General features: G+C 38.2%; 1 protein-coding gene across 15 annotated transcripts in view; it reads right to left on the reverse strand.

The window, feature by feature from the left end:
• SH2D6 (SH2 domain containing 6) overlaps positions 1–19,557 on the reverse strand; it is a 96,117-nt gene that overhangs the window by 1,375 nt on the left and 75,185 nt on the right. For 9 of the 15 annotated variants that reach the window (XM_046942733.1, XM_046942732.1, XM_046942731.1 and 6 more), the window contains 19 exons: positions 17,651–17,700; positions 17,094–17,134; positions 16,584–16,740; positions 15,248–15,402; positions 14,748–14,829; positions 13,937–14,020; positions 12,557–12,582; positions 11,970–11,998; positions 11,603–11,698; positions 10,780–10,822; positions 9,789–9,816; positions 9,412–9,484; positions 9,021–9,051; positions 7,608–7,650; positions 6,780–6,858; positions 6,338–6,369; positions 3,697–3,776; positions 1,659–1,742; positions 538–693 (listed from right to left, as the gene is read on the reverse strand). In XM_046942733.1, the coding sequence (XP_046798689.1) occupies positions 538–693; positions 1,659–1,742; positions 3,697–3,776; positions 6,338–6,369; positions 6,780–6,858; positions 7,608–7,650; positions 9,021–9,051; positions 9,412–9,484; positions 9,789–9,816; positions 10,780–10,822; positions 11,603–11,698; positions 11,970–11,998; positions 12,557–12,582; positions 13,937–14,020; positions 14,748–14,829; positions 15,248–15,402; positions 16,584–16,740; positions 17,094–17,134; positions 17,651–17,700 (1,369 nt within the window). Of the gene's footprint in view, positions 1–537; positions 694–1,658; positions 1,743–3,696; positions 3,777–6,337; positions 6,370–6,779; positions 6,859–7,607; positions 7,651–7,743; positions 7,828–9,020; positions 9,052–9,411; positions 9,485–9,788; positions 9,817–10,779; positions 10,823–11,602; positions 11,699–11,969; positions 11,999–12,556; positions 12,583–13,936; positions 14,021–14,747; positions 14,830–15,247; positions 15,403–16,583; positions 16,741–17,093; positions 17,135–17,650; positions 17,701–19,557 lie in introns of all 15 variants that reach the window. The other 6 variants (XM_040702274.2, XM_040702273.2, XM_040702272.2 and 3 more) reach the window with 1 other exon arrangement.

The following is a 19,557-nucleotide window of genomic DNA, read 5'->3' on the forward strand; positions in this document are numbered from 1 at the left end:
AACCTAAGAACTGTTGTCTGTGAGGCAGATAATTAGGCATGTGAGAGGAGGTTTGCCTCAGCCTGAGAAGCCCCTCCTGTGTGGTGGTGACACATTGATTTATTGGTATTTGAGCTCAAATTCTCTATGCTGCTGCTAGAATAATTTTCTGTGATTCTTGCGCTCTAGATGTTCTTTATTTGAAAACAGAATTAAGAGAACAGTTATTTTTCTTTTTGATAGAGGTCCTTTACAAGTTTTCAAGAAACTTCAGAACTAGAATCTTAAGTAGAAGGTGACTAGAAATAGCTGGAGGATTTATCTAGTGACTGTAGTTCTGATCCTGATAACTTTTCAGAATAGTTATGAGTATGCTTCCAACTTGATTTGTGGTTTTACTTAGTTTTAATATGCAGGAGCTGATGTTAATACTGTTTTCTCTAGTTTGGTATACTTCAATCACAATGCACGAAGAATCCTGTCAGTCATACTGCAACATACTTCAATCCTTGCTTATTAAAGGTAGATAACTGAACGGTATTAGGAAAAAAGTCTCACCTCTTCACCACATTTTTCTCTTCCTAATGCATACTGTCTTGTTGATTCAATAAAACGTATAGGAATGTTGTATACTCTTCTGTTATAAAACACAACCAGTGTGTATGGTTGCCTTGAATCCTGTCCAGAACTCTTTCTTATTAGAAAAGATCCATCCTAAAGAAAGAAAGAAAATATATAACCTTTTTAAAAGTTTTTTTTAAGCTTAATAGTTTTTGGTTTTTTTTGTTTTTTGTTTTTTTTTTTAGAAATTGTAATAGCATCAAATCCTTTTCTATCGTTAGGAAAACCATACAGCAGGAAGTAGCATGTATTCCTGCTGTCTAATGATAGCTTTGAAAGGTTTAAGAGTGCTCTTTCCCTCCTTTCTCTGTGTGTTCAGAGGAAGGGAGAAAAAATAAAGCATGCAGTGACAGCAGTCAGTTGGATTTCACACGTTATTAGGAAATGACGTTACTGTCAGTGGCAGTAGGTAGAAAAGTGAGCAGCAGAGGTGTTTCTCCAGAGCTATGGCTACTGGTAGTGTAGCCCAGTGCTCACTAGCTGGCAGCAGCCTATGCTGGTGACAACCCCAGTGCTCTATCCTGCTTTGTGAAGAGAGGGAGAAGAAAGCTCAGGAGTGGAAAAGTGATGCTGGGGATGCACCTCTGCATGTTACTGTGCTCTTCAGTGACACTAGTAGACAGACGTTGAGAGGAGGACTCATTCTCCAATAACTAAAATAGCTTAGCATTGTCACATCAAAATACGTTGCAGTATCTGTCTTTCTAAATACTAACTTATTTACATGATCCACTGGATAGTCATAGAGATGATTTAGAAGTAGCAGGGCTTTGCCTTCCATTTCAGTGCATGCTTTACGAGCCAAGGAAAATCTCTAATCTGTAACAGCATTCTTTACAAAGCAGTCTTGGAACTAAACTGAGGCAACTTCAGTTATGCTTCTATAGCAAACGAAAGAGTTTCACCACAAGAATTTTATGGTTGACACTATTTGTATGGCAGAGTATTCTGATCTGTTTGTCATACAACTGAAGTTCTTAGAATATTTCTGGTTGTCTTGATTTATTTTTAACACCTGAAGTTATTCCTAAAACAGACATTCCTTAAAAGTGACCTACCTTGTTAGATCGATACAGTGCATCTTCTGCTGTTTTCCGATCGCAGGTTGCAGCATACCATGCTTTACTATGAACGCCAGCATCCTAGAAAGAATGAGAGAGTGAGTTTCACCTGCAAAATAATAACAATAATAATAATAATTTGGCCTGTGGGAGTGTTACTACTCAATAGTAATGGCTGAGAAGAACTCAGATGCAGAATTGTTCAATAAACACAGAATTCAGAAAATTCTTTGCCAGGAACTGACCATTTTTATTGACCAGAGGAAGAACAAAGGAAAACTAGTGTGTTAAACAGTGGTAACATCTGATAGAAGGCTCATGTGCACCAGAATAAACCCCGAGAAGATTCTTCAGGTTTGACTGGAGCATGGTTGGCATTTTTAAAGCATTAAGAAGTAGAATTTAAAGATGGCATTCAGGACTTGTTGCAGAATAGCTTGACCCTGAACAATTTAGATGTTGTTTGGCTGTGGCCTAGCCCATATAATATCCAGTGTAGGTATCTCTACTTTGAGAATGAAGCTTCCCATATATGTAAGGCTGTCTGTGAACATGGTCAGCATTGCCTGCATCTGGATAACATGGAGGTAGGAGAAGTGCATCTTTGGCTTTCTGATGTTATTAAATGAGCACAAAAACGTATGCTGTATTACAAAACATAGAATTAATGTCCTCTACTTATACAGCAGTTTAGCACCTGAGACATGAGATGTGGGCTCAGAGGAGAGAGCACAGCCTTCTGGTTGTGGGCACTTCACTAAATTTGTAGGTTGGCTTGAGCCATAACATGCTACTCTATCTCCAAGACTCTTCCATGTATTTTTCCAGTCAACTATTAATTGTAAAAAGACAAAAGAGAGAATTGCAAGTATTTAAAGTACTCAGCCACTTAAGGAATGACTGCAGCAAACCAGTCTTTGTTCAGCAGAACAAGAAAGTCAGCTGCTCCAAAACATTCCTTCCTAGCCCACTCTATGGGCTATAATCTGTCCACAGAGACCCGCCACCAAAAGTTTGGATGGTAACAAAACAAATAATGAGCCTTTAGGGCAAAAATCAAGGCCATAAGCACCTGTATTGTAAGGTATGCTACAACTACATTATACATAATTGGTGGGAAAACACCACTAACTTCAACAGTTAATTTAAAAAAAAATAAAATGAATGTTTTATTAAACTGTGGTTTTGCCCAAGGCTGTTATATGAAAGCATAATTGCTACAAGCTGTTTTAGTGTCCGTTGGATTGTTTTTTTGGAAGTGATTTTTGTAACAAATTTCCAGTATGACATTGTTAAAATTGTTCCAGAAGTTCAAGTCCTTTGTGTTCCTCACTGTTGTATTATTGTTGTCATGTCAGACTTTAGAACACTTAATGTTATTGGCTCTGCACAATAGAGCCTTTGTTTTGCAGTCAGCAGAACTATTTTTACCTTGCTTGTGACTACTGGGCTAACGAGAATGGCTTTCTGTAGTTTCCATTCCTCCAAAATGTCAGTGAAGGGAATAGCACTGCCATGAAGATAACTTTGCATTTGCTTAGATCACTCAAAGCTTAATGTTGCAACATAAAGCAGCTAATAGCTGCAGATGTCTTGGTTGCATCATCATTTCAGAACTCAGCATGTACAGCTATACAATAGGAAAATAGAAGCTCATCACAGCCATCTAGATCTAAGTACGTAGTCAAAGATTTTGTTTCAAGTGATGTCAGGTTATTACGGACTGGCAAGTCAGGAAGACCTGAAAAGCTAAAAAGCTTTTCAAGATTTGTTTAAAATGAGTGGCACAAAGCAAAGGCTCGGTATAATGCCATTTATGCATTTTTCCATGGTTTGTTGAAGCTCCTATGCTGTATGTTCTAAGCATTTTTTACCTTAAGCAAACATTTAGATGATTTGTGCCATAGAAAAATCTTCATTGCAATCAGGAACATGGATATCCCCAGCAAAGGAGTGTAATTTTTACAGAGGGGTAGAAATGCTATTTTAAAGTGAAGGATAAGATTTTTGTACCATGAACTTAGCTATGTTATACCTGGTCAGCAGTACTTGAAATGGATGAAATGCTGCTGTGAGGGGAAGTACCCAGAGCACGGCTTGGGGCTTCTGGCACCTCTGCAAAAGAGAGAACAACATAGGTAATTTTTCAAAGTATGTTTTGTTTTCCTGTAAGAAATCGGTATGTCACAAGGACTACTGGAGATCTGGAAAAATTTGACCTTTGGTATTATTCAGGAAAGTTACATACTGTAAATAAATGGGCTCTGTGCTGGTGCCTGGGACACCTGCCTGCTTACAAGAGGAGCCCTTCCTTCTAGAGAGGGAAATAGTTTGGAAATGACTTGTTAAATCTAGCTCTGGTTAATAGCCATGTAAGAAAAATGCCTAGAAAAAAAAAAAGAAGAAAACAATTAAGTAAATCAGTATAGTTTTTACCCTATGATCCTACAGCATAGGACAAAGAAAAGGCAGAAAGTGCAAAAAGCACTCAGCCCAGGGTAAGAGGAAGTCACATGGTGAGGAAGTCAGCAAAACTGATGTAGCTCAGATATTTTTTCACTGATTTAATCCAACTTGCATGTTTGTACATGTGTGCAAGAAATCTAAGCAGCAAAACAGAGAAGCAGAACTGGTAGGAAAGACTGAAGCTTAATTAAAATTGCAGTGGAAAAGCAGAGTAGAAAATAGTTATGTTTGAAATACAAGCATTGAAGAATTAAAGAAATCCAGAAATTACAAGGAAACTGGTTGAGTACTGTTGCATATTAATGACAGGATAGAGAAATGGAAATTAGTATAGATAATTGTTCTGATTAAATAGAGTCTTGGCCAAAAACAGTAATGTTCCTCATAGGATATCCTCTGTCAGAAAGGACTCATAAGGATCACTGAGTCCAACTGGGCACTTGTGATCACAGTTAGGCATGTACAGATACAGATTACTATGCTAGAGAAGATAATTGTAGAAAATATTCTTCATAATGAGAGGTTTGTATCCTGTTCATTTCACCTGGGGAAAAAATGTGACTAAGATTGTTAGCACTTTCCCGTTCCTGGCTATAATATTTTGCAGACTGCTTAATCTTATCTTCACTCATAGAATTCTGATTTAGATTTTGGTTTCAGAAAGCGGCGTTACAGAAGACCTCAATGTAATGGTCATGCTGTGACTCAAAAAAAAAAAAAAAGTTGGATTGGAAAGCTGAAAGATGTGTGTGAAATAGCTTCAGAATTTCTTTATAGTAAAGGTGCAACCACCTGGAAGTTGCACTTTAAGTGGACAGGAGCAGTAGCAGTTCTCAGTGAATGAATAATCACTTGAAAAAAAGCTTCTCAAGATGAAAAATTTTGTTTTTCTGTCAAATTTTGACCAACTACAAAAGCTGCAGCTGAAAAATTCATTGTATGAATGCAGTAAGAGTGGTCAGAAGTCAGGCTGATTAGACTTCACAAGAAAAAAATTAGAGAGTCCTTAGCTGTTTAAAAAAAGGAAGAAAAAAGCAGAAAATGAGGCTGTCTGCAGTAAGAATGTTACTGATTTTAAAGATAGTGCAGGTATTAAAATCAACAGGAGTTCTGGTATAGAAATGGAGAATTCCACAACCAAACGGGAAGCAAAATTCATACAGATTAGTACAATTGAGCTGGTGGGAATGACAGTCTTTATCCCAGAACTCTGAAGAACTGACACATGAAATTACAGGGCTAGTAACAATGACTTGAAATAAATTTCAAGTCAGAATGGTACTGTAAGATTCAAATACCAAATCTAATTGCTATACTTTAAGTGGAAAAAGTGACCTGAGCAACTATAAGCCTTTCTGTCTTAACTGGGGAGAGCACAGAGCCTTGGAAGAGAACTTGAAGCAAAGAGTATTTTAAGATGTGGAGGTAAGGGTCCAATTAGCAGGAGAAAATCTGAAATTTACTGAAGTAGATAAATGTTAAAGTTCTTCCCTAAAATAATGGATTTCTACAAAAAGAAAATATCTTACTCTATTCACTCTGGACTTAAGTAGAGCATTTGATGATGTGCCATGTGGGAAATCAATACCTTTGATGAAGAGAATAAAAGTTAGCACAAGGCTGTATGATGATAAGGAAGAGCTGGTGGGGTATGCTGAAGGGGTATTGGCTGTTGGGCCCAGCTGTGTCTGTGATAAAGTTGTTAGGGACCAAACAAGCACCAAACAAGACCATATTAAAGAAATGTTGCTAATTAGAGCATCATTTAGGACCAAATGACTTTAAAAAAATAGAGTTACTCTTTAGTAAGAATTTATGCTACGTGTTCAAGCATATCAGCCGTATGACAGAAACAGACAAACCTTGGGGGCATCACATTATTGCACAAACATGAACCATTATGGCAAAGAAAGATAGATAGAATCTTATGATGGGGACTGACCCATCTGCCTTTAGTAAAAATTTTCAGTAGAAATTCCCGTTTCCTAACAAATAGAAGCAAGGCACCCAATCTCCAGTACTTTACATAACTCTGAAAGAGTCCCTTAATTTTACTAACTGAACTGTACCTGATCTCCACTTTGTATGCATTACAGAGACAAATGTTTATTCTGAACCAGTGAATATACATGGTATCTTGAAGTAATTCAAAGATTAATTGGAATTTATATATCAACCACATCTTAAATCATAATCTGAACAATACTTACTTGGCAGAACTAAGGGCTTTTGGAGCGAAGACCTGAAATAAACAAAGAGATTACAAAAATTTTTGAGGGAAACCTTTTTCTAAAAATATTACAATTGCATTTATGAAGCTGGCAGCGTTAGAATGTGTTCCAGCTCACCTTTGTCCACTGAGAGATAAGACCCAGTTACAGGTATTTTAGAACTCATCTCCCACTAGTATTGACAACAGCAATTTAAACATCTGGTTTAAACCTCTATTGCTTAATCAGAGGTTATAGCCTCCCCTGATTGCTGGTGGCAGTTACAGTGTTTTGATGCATTTGCCACAGTTGATTTTTTGCTGCTGGGAGTTTTCAAAAACAAGAGTTTACAAAGAAAAAGCATCTTCCCCATCTGTGTTTAGACTGAGCAATAGGAGTTGGTGCACTGAAATATTCAAAAGATGACAAAAAAGGCTTTTACTTTGGGGTACCACTCGGAAGAGGTGGAAGTGGGAACTCATGGCTGGAACCTCGTCGTCGATCTGCTGCTGTAGGTTTGTCTGTAGTTTGGGAAAGACATATCAGAGTCAGCATTTCTTTAGAAACGCATTGTCCTAGGTAAGACAGTCTCAGTAGATGAAGGAGGATTTCTTTACTTGTTATCATCCTTTCAGAGGGTTTTCTCACATGGAGGCTTGCTATCCTGTTACTGACTAGTGGCACTCTACCAAAGTTTATAGGCAAATAGTTGCACTCTGACTGCCTGCAGAACTCCGTGGGAGCCCTGCCTTCTGAGAGGCGAGCTGTGTGACATGGGACAACTCTGGGGCAGACTGCAAGAGCTCAGCCAGAGGTGCAGCAGTGGGGCTGCAGTTACCCTATGTCAGGCAGAAGCCCCAGCTGAGCTTTTGCCTCGAGGCGCTGCTGCTTGGCACAGATATTTTCTGCCTGTGTGAGGGACTGGCTCTTGCCAGGAGCCATCTCTGCATGAGATGCTCCTTGCTGAGCTCAGAGTGATGTACTCATGCTTTCCCTCCCTTCCTCTGTCTCCACTTTGAGGACTATATGGCACATTGCTGCTGCATTATGTCGTGCCTTACACTGCCAGTAACCTCAGAAGTTTTATTGCAGCTGCTTTTAGAGAACAATGATACTCAGTGCAACTAAGGCTGGCCAGATCTAGTTCTAAATTGCTAAAACAAAGCTCTCCTAAAATAATTAGGATAAATTGGATGTGATGTTGGTTGTTTCTAATAAGAAAAATACTTTTGATAAAGTCAACTTGTTCAAAGTAGTAGAGAAAATTTACCTTCATTTACAGTGAAGGTGTCTCTGGAAGGCAAGCATGGTTTCTGCAATTAAACAGAGAATTCCAATACTAAATGACATGTCACTACATCACTTATACAGCAAATATTTTTTATAGTTTTTGTTAACTAGTTTACATTTAGAACTGATGGCATCCTGTGGGGATCAGCAGGCAGGGCATGGCCATTCTGAGAAGAGCCTCTGGCTGTATGGCAATGCAGCTTGGAGTTTTGTGAAGTAGATTTGGAAAGAATCCCAGTTTGTGGGAATGAATAGATGGACAGAAAAAAAAAATGAGAGATGAGTGCTTTAAGGCTTTTATTATTATTTTTATCCCTATGAGTAATTTATATTTCCTTCTGATCTCATGTCCAGAAATGAAGAGTTCATCCTAAATACTTTTGAATCAAAATTTGAATATTTTCGTCTTAGTTAATCTGTACATACAGATGGCTGAACCCATTTCTCTTCCTTTACTGAAGCTCAGACTGCCAGTTTAGCCATCAGTAAAACTTCTCTCAGCCTTCCACTTAGGGTTTTTTTCCCCTCCTTCCTATTTTACATCAATGATAATAAACTGTCAGCTTCAAAACATTTTTCCAATTTAATTTAATTGGAAGTTTCTACAGTTTCTCTCATTTTTTTCCCCACTGGAGGTTTTGGGATGTTTTTATGAAGATGAAATACTTATTGAAAAAACTAATTCTGGTAAAATCCTACGTCCTTCTTGAGCTATCATTCTTAAAATAAATCCATGTGCTTTGTATGTAGGCCCTATACATTTCAGAGATGCTTCTTAATGGCCAACGTTCCTTCTTATTTCTCATTTTAATTCAAGTCCTTGCAGCATGTGTGTATTGTTACATTCAGGGGAGACTTATCACTTTCTACAGCTTCCTGAAAGGATGCTGTAAGCAAGTTGGGGGTCAGCCTCTTCTCCCTGATAACAGCGATAGGATGAGAGGAAATGGACTTAAGTTTCACCAGTGGAGGTTCAGGCTGGATATTAGGAAATGTTTCTTCTCAGAAAGAGAATAGTAATGCATTGGCACAGGCTGCCCAGGGAGGTGGTGGAGTCACTGTCTCTGGAAGTGTTCAAGGAAAGGATAGACGTTGCTCTGAGTGACATGGTGTAGACTGGTTACAGGCATGGACCGGTGGTTGGGCTGGATGATCTTATTGATTTTTCCAACCTCAGTGATTCTATGATTGTAGGGTATCAAATCCAAATCTAAACCTTTTTCCACTTGAGCTTTCTCACTGCTACTTAGTTCATGTAACTACACCCACGTGTTTATTTTCCTAGTCTCCCTTCTACATTCTCTGTGCCTTTATGTTGTATCCAAATTCATGATCAAATCAAGTTCGATCACACAAAGTTATCACTTAATTATGCAATTATAAATCAACTTACTGCTGGATTTACTGCATTAGAAGTTTTCTTTCTGTAAATTGGAGGGAGAAAAAGAACATGGTTACTTAGCTGATTCAAGGAATTCATTTAGCAACTAAGCACCTGCACGCTATTGCTGCTGTACTTGGGTAAATTAAGCAAGCCAACCAGCATTTGCCATCTGCAGCAGGCAGTGAAAGGCAATGGCACTAGAATACAAACAACATTCCTACAGAAATAATGGAAGAATAGCTTGCCTTCCCCTAAAGTCAGGGTATTCTTTATGAACTGCAATAAAAAGTTATTCCTGAATTCTGATTGCCACAGAGCAGCTTAGGAGTTGTCTCTCAATACAGCCAATATTAATTAGCCCCACCCTCAAAGAAGTAGTTTTCTTATTATTTTTACTCACAGAGCCCTTGGTAATGGAGATGGAGCTGCTCCAGGAGGAAATTTAGATTCTTGTGTATTACTGAAGCTATGATCTAGAAACAGATATGAAATAGTTAGTATGCAATATTAGCTCTGTCTGAGTAGTGGGTTTTCCCTCACTTACTTCTGATATGTTAACATTGAAGTGCAAAAAAAAAGCCAGTGCTTTAATTTTCTTGACATCTTTTCACTCTGATTGTACTAGAAAACAGTTCATGAGCATTTCTTGCTTGTTGCTGGCTGACACAGATAATATTTACACTGACACACTCCACTGCATGGTATGTTAAGGTCACCAGTGACATACTGACAACAAATCTTGCTCATATCACCATGTTTACAGTACATAATACTTACTTTCATCATTATTGTTTGCTTCATGGTCCTGTAATGGAAAAGTATGTTAGATTTGACAAGAAGCAATTAAATAAATTAAGTGGGGAGTGCATAAATTATCTGTGGTTGCAATCTGTAGTAATTTTTAATTATATATTTGTATAGAGAGCATACAGCATCCAGGATTTTTTTTCCATAGCTTCTACTAGGGTATTTGAAAAAAATCAGCAAGCCATTTAATTTTGAACGTTATAAAAAACTTAGGCTTCATAGAGTATGGAATAAAATTGGCCCTGAACTTTTACAGTGAGATCTTTTGGTTCATGTTTCATTTCTGAAATTGAAAGCTAAAATTCTGCAGCAGACATGTTGCACTGAACTGACAGTAGTGGGCAGACTGACTTTTTACCATCCTAGAATTGAAGCAATCCAATTTGTTTTGTAGTTTCTTTTGTAGATGCCTTCTGTTGGCACCCAGATACTGTCCTTCAGGGAAGACTCCCCTATGAAAAGTACAATTCAAAGAGGCACCAGTTATTCGTTTTTCCATTTTCATCCATTATGGATGAAATAATGGCTTTTCACTAATGTTGGTTACAAATGCATCCATTCTTTGGTTGGAGAGGTGTGATCCTCCCAGTCCTCCTAAATGCAGTTCTTCTGAAGACAGCATTTTCAAGTGATAGAGTTTACTCAGACTACCCAGTCAATGAAGGTACTTCAGATTGGACAAAATAACGCATGCCACTGAAAGTTCTTAGAGTTTAGCCTTTTTTTTTTTTTTAGTACAGAAAGTTATTTTTGTGGGCTTCAAGCCATTTGAAGTTTTTTCTTAGACCAATACAGATAACCAATGTACCTCTTCTGTCCAAAAGACTAATAGCCACAATTACAGTATTATGTCAATCTAACATTCAAAGTTATCTGTTTCTGTTATTTAATTCAGATAATAAAAGTGTAAGAATACGAAAAAGTAAGTTTTGCACACTGTTTAAATGGGCACATTACTCACAGTTTTTGGATGAAGGCGATTTCTGGGGAGAGGCAAAATATTTCTGGAAAAATACAGTAAGTTAAGATCAGTAGGAGTTTTGTTTTGTTTGATTGTTTGACTTAGATATACATTACAAGATATAGAGAGGAGCCCTGAAGAAAATGGTTTTAGTTACAAGTATACACCACCACAGTGGTTGTAATGCTCTGCCCTATAGAGGAACCCTTCCAGAAGAGCTTCTAGTCCTCAACTTTGGTTTCCCTGCAGCTGTGCAGGAGGGTCTCAAACACTGTAACAAAGTGTTGTGAATGCCACCTACTCTTCCTGGGGCATATGGCCTACTTGGTAGAGTGATGACTTAGAAATGAGACAGTGTTTTGGTTTCCAAGAAGCTTCCTCTATTTCTGGGTACACAGGAATGAAAGAGAAATGCATGCTTAACTTTTTTTTTTTTTTAAACTAATTGTCCTCTAAAGACTTGGAACATAAATCACAGATTTACCAACTGTGTTTATACAAGCAATCTTGCACCCCATCCACTACAGAAACGTCTTGTTTGCAAGGGCACAGAAGCTGGTAATGGGACTTGGAAGTGATTTGCAGAAATGTTTTACCCCTGCATTGATTCCTAAGTGAAAATTCAAGAAAATAGTGCCTATTTGGCAAACTGGCTTCAGTATAGAAGTTGAGGAGGAACTTCTGTTCTCAGTTTGCCCGAACATCCCTAGCTATTTGCAAATCCTGACTACTGCTTACTGTCCAAAGGCTACACAATAGGTAGAGGTTAGAAAATTTTGTTTCCACTCTTATTTGTTATTAATATAAACTGCTGTCAACTTACCTGGAAGCGTCCAGTTTAGGTGACTCTCTGGTCATGCTGTGCATGTGCGAGTGCTCTGCATTCTGAGCACGTGTAGCAGGAAGTGGCTTAGTGAACCTAATAGTAAAATGTGAATTGAGGAAGGAAAATCACATTTAACAATAGTGAATAGAAAAGGTGATCACCCTTAAAATTCTAAAAATTACCCTTATGTATTAAAAAGAAATACTACTTATATTATGTTAGGGTAATTGAAATTAACATAGAAATGTATGACAATCCTTGCATAGATATTTTGAAGAGAATTATTAAGCATATCACATCTAGATGAGAAAATATTTTCTGACAAACTTTAAATAATGTACAGACACTCATAGCAGGAGATTACCTGGTTACGGGTGGTGGTGAAAGTTCTTCCTTTAAGAGAAGAGGCACAGAATTGTTTGGTCATATTTTGATTTCATAGAAAACATTTGTATGATCATATTTATATTATCATAGCGATATCTTATTTTTGTGTTGCAGTGTTGCTTCTGGTAGAAGTCTGCTTGGTGATATGCTTGAGGATGGTAGGGAAGCCACCATCAGTAGTCTGGGAAGCCCCAAGCATGCTGGTGTGGCCGTGTGTCATGTCAGAACCAGCAAGCAGGGAGAAAGTTACTGTGTCAGAACTGTCATTACTCCTTTGTCTGCAACTGTGCTTCTATAGAGAGCATTCTCTTAAGCCGCTGCTTCCCAGACCCAATTGCTATCAGATAGGACTAGAAATTTCAACCCCTTCCCAGTTATTCTATTTGGCAGACAATTTGAATTGGTTTGCCAACTTTTCTGTAAAGGAAGGGTCAAAGTGCTAAGCGAAAACAGATTTGTTCCATTTTTCCCCTTTTCAAAGACTGATTTTATATGCATATACTCTACAATCACATATGTTGCCCACAGACAGGGTACAAGAGTCAAACTACAGGAAAGACTTACCTCTTCTTCAGGAACCTCGTACACTTCTATGGGACAGAGTAGAAAAAGCAAGTCATTTAGTTAGCAAAAGTGCACTACATGTTACCAGAAAAACTGAACAGAATTTGTATCAAATGTATTTTGCCTCTGGAAAAGCAACTTGGAGAAGTTGTCCCTGCCTCCTGGCTCTGCCCCCTAAGCCCTCAAGCAGCCACAGCCCTGCTGCTCTTGAAAGACAGGAGAACCCCAGGAAGAGCCCCAGGAAGTGTGATAAACAGTCACTGTATGAAAGAGGCTTTTCTCCAGCCTTACTACCCCCCCCCATCCCAGCCTCTCAAAAAGCAAGAAAAAGCCCCTGTCTTGCAATCTTGGGACAGTTTAGAAAGGTGTGTTTTCACACCTGTGATAGCTTTTAGCCTTTCCTGACTCTCAGGGAGGAAGACATCAGGTGAATCATAAAATCCAGACAGATTCATTTCTGTTGCACGTCCACCCCAAGCTCCATCCCACACAAGTATTTTAATTCACAGATACTAAAAGACAAAAAACACCATCGTCCTTACTTATGCCCACTTTATTCAATGGAAATTCAATTTTATGTCAGTTTTCATTGCTTTTATTGCTCTGAAAAGTATCCACATTCCCACCAGGGGGAGATGTTTTATTTTTTTTTAGAAACATCTGTCTGCAGTTGGCTGTTGCTTAACACTGATTTATAGAACGTCTAAGATAGAAAATAGCATTTAAAATGTCCAAGAAGCATGTCACAAATCCTCAGGTCATTCGTAAGAAACTTTTATAGCTTACAACTCAAACGCATTCTGTTCAATGCCAAGTAATTACTGACACATTCAAGGATACAAAACAACTTGGAGTTGGCACAGCTAAGGAAGATTAAGCAAATATGCACATACTTACAAAAGCAAATATGATTCTCACATTTGCTTTTTTTTTCCCCCTTTTTCCAAGTAAACTGCTCTTTACAGAACTTAGGCAGGGACATTGTTATCACAGGGCACGCAACACATCGGCCTACACAGAATTTCTCTCATATTGAATCTTGATGTGATTTTAATATTGAATCTTGTTTCCTCTGGTGAAATGAGATTAATAGCATTCCAAGTCCTATAATTGTTTTTGCTGTATTGATCAGTTTGTGTTCCTCTATTGACCAGAAGACTAATAATAAGTTATGTTGGGGCAAATGACTTATTCTAGTTTTATTCATGCTTAAAGCAGATTTACCAACCAACCTAGGCAAAACAAATGCTGTAGCACTGAAAAACTGAAAGGGGAAAGTTATATGCGTTACATGGTTTCTGTTGGGAATACATCAATCATAACTTAATAATGCTCAGTCTTAGGTTATTTTGTTTCAATACCAATACCAACTCCACATACCTTGCATGTCAGAAGCAAGAGAGGGCTTTGGAGGAGTAGGGAGGGCTGATTTTGCGGGTGGCTTCATAAATCTGTTCACAGGAGCTGAAAACATCAGTTTATGTTATATATACACATACTTGTGTGTGTGTATACATATATATACACATCTATCTTTATATATGTGTATGTAAAGATACACATATACATATGTAATTTAAAAATGAGTTACTATTACAATAAGAACAGACATTAAGCAGGTGGAAATGATGGCCTTGAACAAATTAACTGAGGCAGGATGCAGTTTTAAAAGGGAAACGTTGCTCAGTATTCATGCCTTGATAAATAGGTTTGATGCTGCCAGTTACACCAGAGAGTAGAATTAAGCACTCTTCTGTTTACTTTCACCTTTGGACTGTGATAATTTAACTCTCCAGCTAAATATACTTAAAATACAGAAGTAAAAAATTAATCAGTGTCTTTATTTACTGCAGATCTAAAAAGGCTTGTTCTTGTTTCCCATGGCACTTCAGCTGACAGAATTTTAATGCTGTGGCTCCCTTGGTGGAGGAGAGAGATCACACACCATGAAAAGCTTCCTGATTGTACCAGGGATGGACTTTGAACTCACTGAATGAGAGAGGCAAGAATTATATATAACTTCCACGGCCCTGTCACGGGCCAAAGGAGCCAACTGCCTCTTTGCAAGTTCTTTAACAGCTGCACCTCCACTCCTTGAACACTGGAAACAGCCATGAATTTGATTCATTTTTTTCCCCACTGTTGTTACAAACAAAGTAATAAACAATTAGCTTAAATGTCCAAAGCTCACGTTTTGCAGGTGGCGGCGTGCTGCTTTCTGTGGGTTCAATGTAGTTGTCGTCATCATTGTCAACTGGCACAATGTAATTATCCTATAAGAATCGCCAGAGAAAAGTCTACTAGTTAAACCTCCATCACATCAATGAACTGTTGCCCACAGTACTTGCTGTTTCACACTGACTGCTGCTACAGACATTTCTCATTGTTTATAGATGGGAAACCCCAAGACTGAAAACCCTTTGGCAAACAACCCCAGTTCTGGACTCTCACTTCCCTTTGCTCCCAGGGCAGTGTTTGAGGTTGTTCTCTCTCCTAATTGCCTGCAACTTGTGGATAATTATCCACTGGTAACCTCCATGGTACTTGCTGACCACTGCTTGTGATGTATCAAATATTTTTTACTACAGAGGCTAAAAAGGACACCAGTCTGGCATTACAATGTAGTCTAGTGGGATCAGTCATTTAAACTGTTAGAATATGTATACGCACACATACACACATAAATGTTACCTCATCATCACTGCACTCCCTCGGCTTCAGTGGTAATTTTGGTTTTGCAGCAGGAGATGGCAGGGATGGCTTCTTTGGTCTGGGCAAGGCTGAACTGGGTGTGCTTGGAAGAGGTTTGTTGATGGGAGGAAGCTGATGGTGACTGGTGCGATTGTCTTTTAAATTGTGGAATAAAAATAATTTTAGTCGAAACTGCTCATTAACATCTGGACAGAATTCTGCTACCTATGCAAGTAAGTCTGTACTGTGGTTGCAACTCAAGGAAAAAGGCAGGCCTGAGTGTCTGCAGGTCCTGACAGTGAGATCCGTGTACCAACCGGTCCTGTTTGCTGCTCTGGGTAGTGACCCAGTGCTCCAGAGCAGGTTGCAGTGCGCCTAGATACTGACTGTTGTACAAACAACTGCTTAACTCTTGGGGAAAAAGTGGTGGCCAGGTGTTATGGTTTACTAGTTACTATATCCTGTGCCAGCTGGTGAAAAGAAGTGTAAGAGAACTTATCTGACATACAGGAAATAAGAGAGCAAAGGGTGGGACTGAAACAAATTATGCCAGGTCCTCTACAGTGTCATTTTAGAAATCTCTCTCCTACTCAAAGAACATGACGGTGTACTGTTTATAAGCTTCTGCAAGTCTGCACATGGCATTACAGAACTTTGGTGACTTTTCTGTATCCAATGGCAGTCTCAGAACTGAAAGCAGCCATCATGCTGATGCTTCTTTTCCTAATGGCCCAAATCTTTGCCTAACACAAGGTCACTTCCATTCATGTCAGTACCACCTGCCTACGAAAAAAATCCAAGTGGAAAGAAAGAAAGCTTTTATGATAGATTGATTTAAGTAAAACCTTGCTTCATCCTGTTTTTTCGAGATATTTGTCCTTAGTAATAATCTTGAAGGACAATATGGAATGAATATTTCGGCTGCTTCCTTTCTTTTTCCTCCACTGATTCTGGAATGACTACAGTAAGGATTAAGAACGGTCTCAGGTTCAGTCTTATGTTCTTAACCTTCAAAATGAACTCTCACACTAAAAATGCAGAGGAGCATGGAGTTAAGTTAGTGATATTTCTCATACTTTTCTGTGGTTATAAAGGTGCTTATCAAATTCTCTAGGACCTTATATTACAACTCTAAGCATTTCTAGCAGCAATACTAACGTCTTTCATGCTGTAATAACAAATCATATCATCTGAATGCCAAAGATATGATTGTCAGAATTAAAAGCATACTTTTGATGAAAGCATAGGTTAGTCCACTTGAAGCTACTTCTTCACTCTTTTGGTACTAGTAAATAAGCAATTATCAAGCTGCTGTAGCCAACTTTTCCATACCTACCTGCATATTCACCTCTAGAAATAGGGAATGAGGAGGGAATCTTCTTTTTTTCCTGCTCACTTGGAGGTGGTTCATAGCTGTCATCAGGATTCTCCTCACTGGGGACCACATACATCTCAGAGTCAGAGTGGCCATCTGGATTTTCATAATCACTGTCCTAGAAAGACAGAACTTCCTATTTCTCACCTTGTAAAATACTTCTTTGTAGCAGAATATGACACAAATATCCTTGCAGGAGTGCAATTAACTAAATTATGAGAAAAATTGATAATTTTTTTTTATTTGTTCATGGTTATCACTGACAGCATTTCTCATATGTACCTGAGTTGAATGTGAAAAAACAAGGTAGCCAAGAGTGTAAATAATGCAGATGTAACAATACTACTGAAATGTTATCTTGTTTAAGTTAAACCAGAATTAGATGGCTCAAAATGAAATATTTATTATTATTGCTTGTGCTGAACTTGTAGCTACAGTAACCTCCTGCACTACCCCAAGAGATGTACTTACGAAGTCATCTGACCATTGTTCCTCTTCATTGTCTGCATGTTCTAAACCAAACATAGAGTTACTTAAGGAAGTGGAATAATGAACAGAATCGTTTATCTTAAGCATAGATAGAAGATAAAAAAGCAATTCAAAACCTACATATTCAGTTAAAAAAACCAAGAGTGACATTGTCTTAAATGGTTCATGTATCGCATTAATAGTATCAAGAGATTCTGCTGCTAGTTAATTTCCCCCCCTATTTACTTTTATGTTACTGTTTCTGTTAGAGACAAACTCATTCTCAATTCTCTTCTGTCTACAGAGGACCCTACATGTAGGGCCCTGATAAATGCCCATTTTCAAAGAGCAGATGCTTGTTACTTTTAACTCATATTGGGAAAACTTCTCATGCCTTTCTTGTCTCCCATTTTATATGTGTGAGCTACTTTCAGAGCTGTTGGTAACAGTACACTGTTCTTAGAGAAGAAAAGGAAATGTATAACTGAGACGCTGTTAGGGATATAGGTATGAAGTATACACAGACATGCAAGTTTGAATTCCCAGTAATCCAGACTTACCTGAAGCATAATCCCTTCGTGGTAGACTTGGAGGTGGTTTTTTTTTTAGCCTGAAAGTGATAATATTTAAAGTTATGGTCTAATAAGCAATACTCACTAGAAGAAAATATTAGCCAGGCACACAAAGAAAGCCAGTAACAAAAGATACCTGCAGAAATACAGATTATTGTCAGAGATGCTTAGCAAACAGCTACAGGAGAATGTTTTGAGAAGCTAGAAACAGATAAGAAATTAGAGTCTAATCTGAGGTTCCTTTCCTAAGAACATGTTTTAAAAGAACAGCTTCCTTAACCACCCACCCTCCTCTCCATTTCCAGGCAGAAACTGATAACACAGATGTGCATGCATCCGACACCTATCTCAAGATCAAAATCTGTTTAAGCTCACAGAGGTTGCTAAGACTAAGGAATAAGAAAGTGGTGATTACTCTCCAGCTATGTTTTATAAATACCACTGTGCATGAACTTTATTTTCTGACTCGTGTTAAAATGTACAGCACGTCTCTCAGGGCCAGATACTGTTTCCACTTGCTATTGCATTATGGTGTTATGCTCCTGTTTAGGTAAATACTATTTACAATGGTATTTGCAGTACCAAGAGACCCCAAAGGTAGTTTGTAGAAATGCTGAAAGGATTTTTGTGGCTATACATATATGTACGTGTCTATTTGTGTTTGCTCAATTGCAGCTGCCCAGAATCCAGATTACATATTAGTTTGTATATCAATTATTTCATTAGTGTTCTAGCATTACCCCAAAATAAAAAAATAAAGAAAATAATTCTTGTTCACAATCAAAACAGATGATGCATGTGTGATGTTACAGGCCAGACTGATGCATCTGAAGCAAAACAACTCTGCTTTTTATAGCAATATAAAACATTAATACAATTTACATTAAAAGGACTCTTCAAAGTGACTTCTGAACACTGAGAGCTTCCCTGATGAGACCTCACCATATTACTGCATCTTCCTCAGTGGCTTAAATTATTCTTTAATCAGATCACAGCAAAGAATTTCTTTGATGTTACACATATGCAAAAACAGACAAATTTACAAAAAGACAAATCACCAACCTCAATAAAGAGCTTAATGTTTTCTTGTGACCTCTGACCAATAGCGATGTCTATAAATTTTACTTTACTGAGAGAATTTAACAGTCAATATTTAAGTCTCAAGCATGGTGCTTAGCTGTCAATGACCAGATGACCACATTAACTCGGGGTGGTGGCACACCAGCACTAATGTACCCACTTACAAAACTCTTACCATCTTTTATTTGGAGAGCTTTGGGTGTTGAGTTGAATTTTTGTGACTCAGATGGTCACAAAACATGCTCATGCACGAATCAATGAGTGAATGGTACAGGCACTACTAAAGCTAAATAATTTATATATATATAATATATGAACATATATAATATATAAGATCTCTGTACATTATTTCAAAGTGTTTGTCCATCTTTGCTCATTACCATCAACACTAATGAAAGATCTCCTCCTCCTAGTCTTTAGCTTCCCACAGCACAAATAAACCTAGTGTACAAACAGTCTATGAGAAAGCACTCTCAACAGCACTGCTGCTGTGTTTGTCCAGGTTAGCACAGGCACATTAGAAGGAAAAATCCAGGGCCACTGCCAGGGTAGATCTCAGGTCTTCAAGAGGGCAGATCAAAATCTAGTCAAATACTTTGTGATGAGTCTATCCCGAGTTGTTCAGAGACAGGGGACGCTTGGAAAATAATGGAACTAAGGCAATGGCAAGTAAGTGGCTCCCTGGGTCACGGTGTGAAGCACGTGGCCCTAAGCCACATTATGTATTTCCAAACTGCTAAGCAGAAAACTTCAGCACTGTTTCCAAGGCCCTGCAAATCCTGGCAGTGACCCTGACAGAAAATGTAAATATGTTA

This window comes from Gallus gallus, chromosome 6 (genome assembly GCF_016699485.2).
Source record: "Gallus gallus isolate bGalGal1 chromosome 6, bGalGal1.mat.broiler.GRCg7b, whole genome shotgun sequence".
In the NCBI taxonomy this organism is placed as follows: Eukaryota; Metazoa; Chordata; class Aves; order Galliformes; family Phasianidae; genus Gallus; species Gallus gallus.